This window comes from Peromyscus maniculatus, chromosome X (assembly GCF_049852395.1).
Source record: "Peromyscus maniculatus bairdii isolate BWxNUB_F1_BW_parent chromosome X, HU_Pman_BW_mat_3.1, whole genome shotgun sequence".
NCBI lineage: Eukaryota > Metazoa > Chordata > Mammalia > Rodentia > Cricetidae > Peromyscus > Peromyscus maniculatus.
Window position 1 is genome coordinate 83,496,124 of NC_134875.1, and position 11,246 is coordinate 83,507,369.

The following is an 11,246-nucleotide window of genomic DNA, read 5'->3' on the forward strand; positions in this document are numbered from 1 at the left end:
CTACTTATCTTTTATCCCATAGGGCTACCTGGCTCAGGAACTCGAAGATGAGAGAAATCATGAATAAGAAAAGGAACTGGAATTTGAGAGAAACCTTGTATAAGAAAAGTATCAAGTATTAAAACGTATCTTTTATCACCCAACCAAGGAGCATTCTCCTTGCAGGCAGATGTCTGGTGCGGTTGGTCTGGGCATTCCCAGCACTCATCATTCAGTCTGGCAATGGACTCAGCACATAAAGGAGAACAAGTGGAGGTGTAAGGGGGAACCAGCTTCTCAACCTCGGTTTCCTAGCTTAGGACCTCTGACCTCCCACCAGCAGATGGCAAGAGAGAGTGCCCGCCTGCTGGGAAAGAATCAGGCTGGGCGGAGCATTCCAGGCTCCGGCGCGGCGCGCGCAGCCTCCGACCCTAATTTCTACGTTCACCGGAAGAAGGCGAGTCTCTTTCCGTTCCCAGCGCAGCCATGGTAAGGCAGGGGTATAGTGAGCTCTTGGGTTGCATCGGCTTCCATCCTCCCTGACCGAGGCTACCCGGGGTGATCAGGGCTGGTGCAGCCGACTGCAGGGTGGAGACAAATGCAGCACTGCTGCGGGCCGGCGGAGATGGGCTCTGCGGCGAGCGAGAGAACTGGCCTGGGCTAGGGTGGGAAATCCGTCGAAGAGGGCAAGGCCTTTGGCTCGATCACACATTCCCTAGCCCCTGGAGAAGCGTTTGTTCTCCCAGGCGGGAAATTCGAGGGGCCAGGAGTGCAGACTGCAAGCCTGGGGCAGGTGGGCGCATTCTGCTTGGAGAATGGGCTCTGGACGCATTTGTCTTTTTGACACGGACTGACTTTACATTATATAGCGGGTAACTTCTGTAAGAAGTATTAAAAAGGCTTCCTTCCGCTTTTGAATGTGGAACTTGGTACCAGTCCTTTATTAGACAAAGGAGCAGTACACGTGGTCATGGCGAGGCTAGATTGATTTCTGTACCTGAAACTTTTATCCAGCTGTGTGCTAGTACTGCACTTTTTGATTGACAAGTGAGATAACGTCCTGGGCCATTTTCTGTTGCTGTCTGCCTGTGCGTCTTGGGTCCAGTCACTGGGTGCTTCACAAGCATGGTGCTATAGATAGAAAGAATAGAATTTTTGTGACCAGGCACACTTAAGCAGTATCGTGGTGTAAATCTCCAGGGTTCTTTGTATAGTGAAGCACTAGGAGCTTGTTAATGCTTACCTGCCTCTTCTACATTTTACTTGGACCCTGTGCTTTAAACATTACCCACATTTTGTTGACCAGGAAAATGTGAAAGTCCGTTCATTAACGAATTTACACAGTGCTCTTTGTAAGCTGCCGATGGAAAAGACCGGAAACAATTTAACAATGTTTCGTTTAAAACTTCCTTCAGGCTCGTGGTCCCAAGAAACATCTGAAGCGTGTAGCAGCTCCAAAACATTGGATGCTGGATAAATTGACCGGCGTGTTTGTAAGTATTGTGGAAGTACCTTAAAGTGTACCTTTAATTGGCTTCTTTATTCACGAAGCAGAATGCGGAGGATCTTTAGTTCTCTACTCTCATAGACCTGTATCCTACCTCGGTTTTGATAGATTTGTGTTTCATTTTCTCCACGTGTTACATAGTATACTTACATGGATACATAGATTCAGGTCGCAAAGTAGGCAGACCTCATCCGGTGGAGGAGGAAATGCTATGGAATTTAAGTTAAGGCCGGAGATACTTTTTGTAAGTTTCTAAACTTGCCCGTGTAAATAACCAAAGTTTTGGTGCAGTAAATAGTTTTTGTCTGTTTCCGCAGAGCTCAAAACCAGGAGATGGGTTTGAGTCAATCCTATAAATGGTTTTCCTAAAATAACGGTTTTAAAATGTTTTCCAGGCTCCTCGTCCATCCACTGGCCCCCACAAGCTGAGGGAATGTCTGCCTCTGATCATTTTTCTAAGGAACAGACTTAAGTATGCCCTGACTGGAGATGAAGTGAAAAAGATTTGCATGCAGCGCTTCATTAAGATTGATGGCAAAGTCAGAACTGATATAACCTACCCTGCTGGGTTTATGGGTGAGTGTCTAGAAAAGACACTTGGTTGTGGCCACCCCTTAACTCCTTCCCCGAAATGGCAGCTGAACAGGAAATTACTAGTACTTTTACTGCTGTGGGGGCGTACTTGTGGATAACTTCTGAAACCCAAATTCCCATTTACTTTAAACTATGTGGAGTCAAAAACGGGGTGTATCCCCCCCCCCAGTTCATTGTGGGGTAATGAGGATCGCTATGGTAACCGTATTCTTTGGTATCAGATGTCATCAGCATTGACAAGACTGGAGAGAACTTCCGTCTGATCTATGACACCAAGGGTCGATTTGCTGTTCATCGTATAACACCTGAGGAGGCCAAGGTGAGTCGGGGGTTAAGTTAGAGCGTGGGGGTGGGGTAGAAGGCCGCGATCAAAGTGTGTGCGCGCGCACTTAGGAACGAGTTCACAGTTGAGTGAGGTCCTGCTTTTTTAACTTTGGTGCTGGGCACTGAGCATGGCTTCTCACACGATGAGCATATGCTCTGCCTCCAGCCACTCTAGTCTGAAGCTTACTTTTGTGACTGTTAGAGCAGTGGCTTCTGGTTGTCTTTTAGAAGCAAGGAGAAATCTTTCTAGAGGTTAATTTTGATAAAGAACTAGAAACAGTCTTGATGCAGACTAATGAGTTGAACTAGACTAAGTGACTTTAACCCTTTTATGCTTTTAGTACAAGTTGTGCAAAGTGAGAAAGATCTTTGTGGGCACAAAAGGTATCCCACATCTGGTGACCCATGATGCTCGCACTATTCGCTACCCTGATCCCCTCATCAAGGTGAATGACACCATTCAGATTGATTTGGATACAGGCAAAATAACCGACTTCATCAAGTTTGACACCGGTAAGCATCCTTTGTCCCCTGGGTGACTTGTAAAAGTTTTGGTGGTTTCTGGGATTTTTCCAGATGTAAATTTTGTTAAGCTTTGTGGAGCACTTGGGACTTGGCTTCTTTTGATGGTTTGTTGGATTTTCACTGATCTAAATGCTTAGAATAGTCTTTAGTAGTGGTAACATCCCTGGAGTATGTGGATTGCGACAGCTTTACCTCGGGACTATATGTCGATTGCGACAGCTTTACCTTGGGGCTATATGTCCATTGCAACAGCTTTACCTAAGGGCTAGAAGTGACCCGGGCAGGAGAGATAAAATCAGGACCTGAGAAGTTCCTCAAGCAGTCGATTACTTGTGTCGGGGGAGGGGTTCATTAGCTGTAATTGAGGGTTGGGACAAATCTTAAGGCTGCAGGTGCATAGAAGTGGCTAGACTGGTCTTTTGTTTGGGGAGGGGGTTGATTAGGAGCTTATCCTGGACTTGGCTTGAGGCAGATCGTTTCTTCCTGCCTAGGTAACCTGTGTATGGTGACTGGAGGTGCTAACTTGGGAAGAATTGGTGTGATCACCAACAGAGAAAGACATCCCGGCTCTTTTGATGTGGTTCATGTGAAAGATGCCAATGGCAACAGCTTTGCCACTCGGCTTTCCAACATTTTTGTTATTGGCAAGGTAAGTCTGGGGCTCCCTTCCCAGCAGTACATGGAGGTACTGGGCATCGCTTTGATCATGAGCAAGCTAGTAATGGGATGAATCTTCCTTATGTGGTTTGTGGGTCGTGTTCTTAAACAGAAACGACCCTCCTTAGGTGCTCCTTAATTGTGCCAACTATACAGTAAGCTTGGGAGGGGTTAAGTATGAAGGGCAAATTCGTATCTACAGATGTGGGCAGTGGTTGAATAAAATAGCCGCAGCAACAGGAATTGATGGTAAACTAGTATCTCAGTCTCAGGACCACCTCCCCAACAGCCAGCCTGTGACTGGCTTTAGTTCCGGTGACTTAAAGGCCAGTCGTGTCCTATGCTGTCCTGCTAATGGAGTTTGAATTCTCTTCATCTAGGGCAACAAACCATGGATTTCTCTTCCCCGAGGAAAAGGAATCCGCCTCACCATTGCTGAAGAGAGAGACAAGAGGCTAGCGGCCAAACAGAGCAGTGGGTGAAATGGTCTCTAGGAGACATGCTGGAGGAGTATTTGTACAAGCCTTTCTAGGCAATGTGCTACATTAAACAGCATGGTGAACTACTTGCTCGTGGTTTTGTGTCACCTTTTTCAAAAATAATTTGTTGGTGGTTTATAACATGAATAATGATCAAATTCGGGGGCTGATTTAGATCTTCTAGTTCCTATCTGTGGGGTCCCTCTGTTAACAAGTGAGTTTGGCTGGGTGAGTCAGACTTAACTAGCCACACGTATGCAACTTTGCGCTATTGAAGCTCTAACCCAGGGCCTTGGTATATATCTATATAAGTAATGTATTGCTGAGGGGTTTTGTTTTGTTTTGGGTGGAACTGGAGTTAGACAGTTGTGAGCTGCCATGTGGGTGCTGGGAATTGAACCCGGGTCCTCTGGAAGAGCAGCCAGTGCCCCCTGTCACTGCATTTTAAATGGACTGAATGAGTAGCCCTGGCTGGTGTGGAACTTGGAGAGATCCTGCCTGCCCTTAGTGTGCTATTATAGGCTGAGCTACCATGCCCAGCCCCCATCACCTTTTTGGAAAAGATCTGTGCTGGCCTTACCCCAAATCTGGTTGTCGCCTGTCCCACGAGCCATGTACAGAGTGAAAATCTCCAGGCACTAGGCTCATAAATGCCTAGACTATCAGTCTCTCCCAAGAGTATATTGCTTTGATTTCTGCTGGTGTCTGGAGGCCTTCTGGTTTGATTTCTAAAATCTTAAGCACTCATGTCAACAGTAAAGCAGACAAATAGCCCTGAGATAAGACAGACCAAAATAAACAGAAGTTTATCCACTGCGGTTTATGTCCCTGCACCAGCAGCAGGATGGGCTTTATACTCCTGTCAGCAGTGGGATCTGAGGAGCAGCTGATGTGTCTACTGGAAGCAGTATATATATATTTTTCCCCGAGACTGGGTTTCTCTGTGTAGTTTTGGTGCCTGTCCTGGATCTCACTCTGCAGACTAGGCTGCCCTTGAACTCACAGGGATCTGGCTCTGCCTCCCAAGTGCTGGAATTGAAGGTGTGAGCTAACCATGGCCCGGCTGGAAGCAGTACAGTATCTATTAAATAACCTAGTGAGTTGGGAATAGGTGTGGAACTAGAAGCTAGCCATGTGTTGAAGGTAAGGAGGGAGGCATGCAGGAAGCTCTGCATATTTCAAAGTCGATTTATTAAAAATGCTTAGCATGATGTCTGCTTTTCTTCCAAATAAGACCGGCCTTTTTTGTTTTGTTTTTGAGATGGTTTCTCTGTAGCTCTAGCTGTCAAGGAACTCAATCTGTAGACCAGGTTGACCTTGAACTCAGCTCGGCCTCCCAAGTGCTGGGATTAAAGGCATGCACCACCATCACCCAGGCTAGAGTAGCCTTTTTTAAATTGGCAGAGTATTTATGGTAAAGAATGTCTCATTAAGACAAATAGCCAAACGAATGGAAACACATGAACTATGAACCAATAGCTGAGGAGCCCCCAACTGGATCAAGCCCTTTGGATAAGTGAGACTTGATTAGCTTGATCTGTTTGGGAGGCATCCAGGCAGTGGGACTGGGTCCTGTGCTCATTGCATGAGTTGGCTGTTTGAAACCTGGGACTTATGCAGGGACGCTTGGCTCAGCCTCGGAGGAGGGGACTAAACTGAGTCTACCAGGTTGATCTCAGTCCTCAGGGGAGGCTTTGCCCTGGAGGAGATGGGAATGGGGGGTGGGGAAGGGGGGATGGGGAGAACAAGGGAATCCGTGGCTGATATGTAAAATGTAATTATAAATGTCTCATTAAATATGCATACATTGTGGAATGGTTCAGAGCCACCACTGACTTGCTAACATTCTATGGCACTAACCCTTAGCTGTCCCCTAGTTTCTATGCCTGCTGCAATCTCAACCCAGCAGCCAGAGGAATGGTACCTTTTGGTGTAAGTTGAGGTCTTTCAGAGGCTGCATGTGGCTCCCACTGACCTCACAGACCAAAGCCGAAGCCATCACCTGCAAGGCCCTTAAGAATGTGACAAATGTGCCCTCAGACCTCATCTACCCATCCACCCCCCAGTCTATTCCAGCTACACTGGCCTCCGTGCCCTTTCCTGTCCTGTTGGAGGCAGTCCAGCCTCAACTCAGGCCCAAACCCTCCCACTTTAGCCTTCCGAGTCCACAGGACTAGTTAGCACCCCACTGCCATCCCCCTTGTATGCCTTTTTCCTCCTGGCATAACATGATCATCCCATCATCTGGGGATAGAGATTACCATGGCACAGTAGCTGTGGCAAATGATTGAGCAGAACAGTGTACAACTAGTCCTTAGTGTAAAGATAATGGAGCTCCTGACTCCTGAGGAGGAGAGGGAAGGGGTCAAGTACCCGTATGTTTAGCCAACCCCCCAGCTGCAAGGGATCATGGGAAATGCTAACAGGGGACTTGGTGTTGAAGCTTCCATAAGGCAGGCTGTCCTTCATGATGGGGTGGGACTTTGAGGTAATGCACGTTTTGGGGTCACCAAGGCTCCTTCCTGTAAGTAACCTCTCACCTGGGTGTGCTCTTAAACACAATACACCATAGGGTTCACCAAGCTGACTTGGAATCTTTGCATTGGTCTGTCTTGCGTTAGTGCTCTATCTGGGGTGAAGAGAGGCTTGTTCGCACCTCCCCAGGGAAACTTCACTCAACACCTGCTGTTTATTTTGTTTTTAATTTAAAGATAGGACCTCAATGTGTGACCTAGGCTTGCCTCAACTTCATGATCCTCTTGCCTCAGAGGCTTCTCTAGTGCTGGGATTATGGGTGTCTTGCTATTTGCTTCTTCAATACAGAGGTATTCTGCCTCAGCACTGTGAACAGACATTCTCAAAAAAACCAAACTTACACTGAAACTTCAATAACGCCAATTAACGGATGAAAACTTCAGGGATTGTGGAGAGATTGAAGTATTGCAGGTCTGAAGCGCAATTACAATTTATGTCAGGCTAACTTCAGCCCCTTTTATAACCATCCCTTGCACACCCCTGTCTGACGTAATGTCCTTGGGGCTAATCAGGTAAAACCTTTTGCAACCTATTGATAGCCCACTAAACTCTGCCAACCAAAAGGCTAGGCTTGTCAGATAGCAGCTGAAGCCTATAGCAGAGATTTCCCTTTATTATAACCTGCCTCCCCAATGTTTCCATCAGTGTATCTGAAGGCTCTTGATTCATGCCTCTCTCTATTCTGCTAATCTAAAACTTCCTGGAGCTGTTACCACCTTGGAACATGGTATTTGGGGAAACCCGAATCTCTATTCCTGGGCTCTATTCCTCTCATATTTGACTTCAGAATAAACTGTCTCTTATCCTCTTGGAGGCTAAGAGCTGTGGTTTTACATTAATAGCACTTTACACTGGTGCGGGGGGGGGGGGGGGTTGTTATATTTGGAACATTCTCAAAAATACCAAAAAGGTCAGAGTGTCAAATCCAAATCACCTAGGGAAAGGCAAGCTCCATTTGCTGCTCATTAACACTCTGCTACATTTGTTTGGTAAACTACCACGCGGATGTTTTGTTTGTTTTTCAGACGTTGACCAGGATAGCGGGGGGGGGGGGGGGGGGGGACCACAACACCTGGCTGCCTGCCTACTTACCTCGCTCTCTGCTTCCTTCCTTCCTTCTCCTTTCCTTCCTTCCTTGATCCCTCAATCCTCCTGCCTCAGCCTTTGAGTATCCGATACTACAGGCGTGGGCCGCCAGGCCCACTGAGGAAACTGTTGAAGCAACCAACTAGCCTCAACTTGGGAAATGTTTGGGAAAGTCTGATGCAGGTTTGAGGATGGATTTTCTTTTCAGGCAAAAAGTCTTTTGCTGACCACACAGCAGGGAGGAGTCTGAAGTGGGTTCAGTACCACCATGAGAAAGCTTTTAAATTTTTTAGGGAAAGGGATGTTTTACACTTCGGGGAAGTGGCCTTCGTTAATGTATAGCCTATGCTATATGTCTTTAGAGGGGGAAGCAGGACATCCATGACTTAAACTACATAACAGGGATCACTCTCTCTGGGTAGAGGAGTGGTACTTGGTTAATGTGACAGTTGTCAGGCTGCTACTAACCCCCAGGTGGCGGGGGTGGGGGTGGGGGGGTGGGGGGGACGGGACTGGGTGTTCTTGTCCTGCTTACAGGATTACACGTGTGTGCCACAGCCCTCTCTGGGGTTTGGTTCACTGAGGGAAAGTTTCTATCTCAATACCAGGTTGTATTACTGGACTTAGGAAATTAGGCCAGTATGATCAGAATAAACTATAGGTTTCCAAACAAAAGGGCTTATATGCACTGTCTGAAAGAATTGAGAAGCGAACCAGTGTGGTGGAACCCACTGTAATTTAAAGGAACTACAAATTAAAATTGGATTTTAATGAAGTGAACTTAAAAACCAGGAGACAGTGGCACACACCTTTAATCCCAGCACTCAGAAGGCAGAGGCAGGCAGATCTCTGAGTTCGAGGCCAGCCTGGTCTACAGATCGAGTTCCAGGACAGTCAGGGCTACACAGAGAAACCCTGTCTCAAAAAAAGCCAACAAACAAACAAAAAACCCTAACTTAAACTGGGAGTGGTGGCCCACATCTGTAATCCCAGCACTTGGGAAGTGGAGACAGGTTTAGGAGTTCAAGGGCATCTTAAGCTACACAGTCGGAGGTTTTCCTGGGCTACATGCAACCCTACCTCAAAATCCCCAGATATAACGCTAACCTAGCAGATACCATAGTTCAGCAAGAGAACACACTATAGAGTACGGCTGCTTCCCCCAGGACCATATGAAAGAATGGGAATTGAGGCTCACTGCCTCTACCCGGAATCACAAGACAGCATCCTACCAAAAATCATGAGCCCGGTATGCATGAGGACCTGGGCTCAATCCCCAGTGCTGTCCAAAAGAAAACCGACAAATAAAAGAAAGATTAAAACACAACACTCAAGAGCTGGAGATATGGTTCAGCAGTTTAAGAGTACTTGTCTACAGAGGCAGGGGGATCCCTATGAGTTCAAGGCCAGTCTGATCGACTTAGTGAATTCCAGGCCAGGGCTACATAGTAAGACCCTGTCCAAAAAAAGAGCACTTACTGCTCTTGGAAAGAACCCAGATTCAGTTCCAGCACCCACATGGCAGCTCACAACCATCCACACACACAGTGCACATACATAGATGATGGTAAACACCCACACTCATTTCAAAAATCTATAAAAACATAGTATTCTGCCAGGCGATGGTGGTGCACGCCTTTAATCCCAGCACTCAGGAGGCAGAGCCAGGCAGATCTCTGTGAGTTCGAGGCCAGTCTGGGCTACAGAGTGAGTTCCAGGACAGGCACCAAAGCTACACAGAGAAACCCTGTCTCGAAAACAAACAAACAAACAAACAAACAAACAAACAAACAAACCATAGTATTCCACTGGGTATTCCTTATAAACAGGTAATTCTTGCAGAATGCTGTTTTTCTTCAGTGCTGGAGACTGAATCTAGGGCCCCACATGTGCTGGGCCAGTGCTAGACAACTATGCTCCTAATGAGCTGTGTGCCCCCAGCTCACTCACACTTGTTCTCTCTCTCTCTCTCTCTCTCTCTCTCTCTCTCTCTCTCTCTCTCTCTCTCTCTCTCTCTCCCTCCCTCCCTCTCTCTCTCTCTCTCTCTGAGATAAGGTCACAGGTAGCTCACGCTGGGCTCAAACTTGCTATACAATTGAGGATGACCTTGAGTTTCTGATCCTCTTTCCTCCACCACCCAGGTGCTGGAACTGTAGATATGCACCACCATACCATACCCAGTACATGTGATGCTTGGAACTGAATCCAGGGCTTTGTGCATGCTAGGCAAGCACTCTACCAACTAAATGACCTATGTCCCCAACAAAAGACAAATTACTACGGAACTATACTCCCAGGTTCCAGCCCTCCTTTTCCTCTTTATTTTGAGAGAGAGTCTCAATAATATCCAAAATTGTCCAAACTGACCTTAGACATACTCTGTAGCAGTATCTTAGTTTCTTTGCTCATCGTGGTGATAAAATACTGTTACAAAAAGCAAATTAAGGGAGAAAAGGTTTCTTTTACTTCACAGTTCAAGGTACAGGCCATCATGGCAGGGAACTTAAGCAGTTGGAACTTAAGGAGAAGCAGCTGGTCATATCATACCCACCATCCAAAACAGGGAGGGATGAACATATTCATCGTTTGCTGTTCAGCTCTTTCTCCACTTACACAGTTCACTGGCCCAGTTAGGGAATGGTGTTTCCCACAGTGAGTGAATCTTCCCACTTCAATTCATACAATCAAGATCACCCCCACAGGCCCCCACAGGCCCCCACAGGCCCCTCTCTCAGATGATACTAGATTCTATCAAGTTGATAACACCATCACAAGTCTACCCCATAAAAATGGGCATCCAAACACATCACTTCTAATCCATAACCTTTCACCTTTGTCCCCACAGGGTTATGATCATGCTATAATATAAAATTAATTCACTCCAACTTTAACAGTCTATATAACCTTAACAATTCCAAAAGTTGCTGGGCAGCGGTGGCTCACGCCTTTAATCCCAGCACTTGGGAGGCAGAGGCAGGTGGATCTCAGTGAGTTCGAGACCAGCCTGGTCTACAGAGCGAGTTCCAGGACAGCCAAGGCTACACAGCATGTCTGAAACAAAAATAAGACAAAAAGTAAAACAACAAAGATACAGATGTTGGAAGTTCACACATTTTCAATGACGTAAACAACTTCTTTGCTGTACCAGTTTTTAAACACTGTAACAGTGTTTCCTTAATTTTTGTACATTCATGTTGTAATGGCTACAAAAGACATACACTTATTATGTTGTTTGGCTTTTTTGGTTCAGTTTGGTTTTTGTTTTGCTTTTTTTTTAAGACAGAGTCTCGGGCAGCCCAAGCTGACCCCAAACTTGATATGATGTAGCCAAGGATGACTCCTGATTCTCCTTCCATGTTGGGCCACTATGACCAGAGACAACGGCAATGCAGTCTTCCTCTGTAGCCCAGGATGGCCTTTAATTCACAATCCTCTTGTCCTAGCCTCCCAAATACTGAGATTACAGACATACACCAGTGTGCTTAACCATAACACACTTCACATCTAATCTTTTTTTTTTTCTTTTTGATTTTTTGAAACAGGGTTTCTCTGTGTCTGGA

General features: G+C 46.4%; 1 protein-coding gene across 1 annotated transcript; it reads left to right on the top strand.

Moving 5' to 3' along the window:
• The first annotated feature begins 391 nt into the window (after positions 1-391).
• Rps4x (ribosomal protein S4 X-linked) lies at positions 392-4,151 on the top strand. Its single transcript, XM_006996049.4, has 7 exons — positions 392-468; positions 1,395-1,472; positions 1,882-2,062; positions 2,302-2,399; positions 2,746-2,917; positions 3,421-3,578; positions 3,967-4,151. Exons 1-7 carry the CDS (start codon positions 466-468, stop codon positions 4,066-4,068), a joined length of 792 nt encoding a protein of 263 aa, XP_006996111.1. The 5' UTR covers positions 392-465; the 3' UTR covers positions 4,069-4,151.
• Positions 4,152-11,246: the final 7,095 nt, after the last annotated feature.

What these genes read in the sequence shown, in the direction of transcription:
- Rps4x (XM_006996049.4), top strand. An exon ending in CTTCATCAAGTTTGACACCG is followed by an intron (nt 2,918 to 3,420) that starts GTAAGCATCCTT and finishes CTTCCTGCCTAG; the next exon opens with GTAACCTGTGTATGGTGACT. An exon ending in ACATTTTTGTTATTGGCAAG is followed by an intron (nt 3,579 to 3,966) that starts GTAAGTCTGGGG and finishes CTCTTCATCTAG; the next exon opens with GGCAACAAACCATGGATTTC.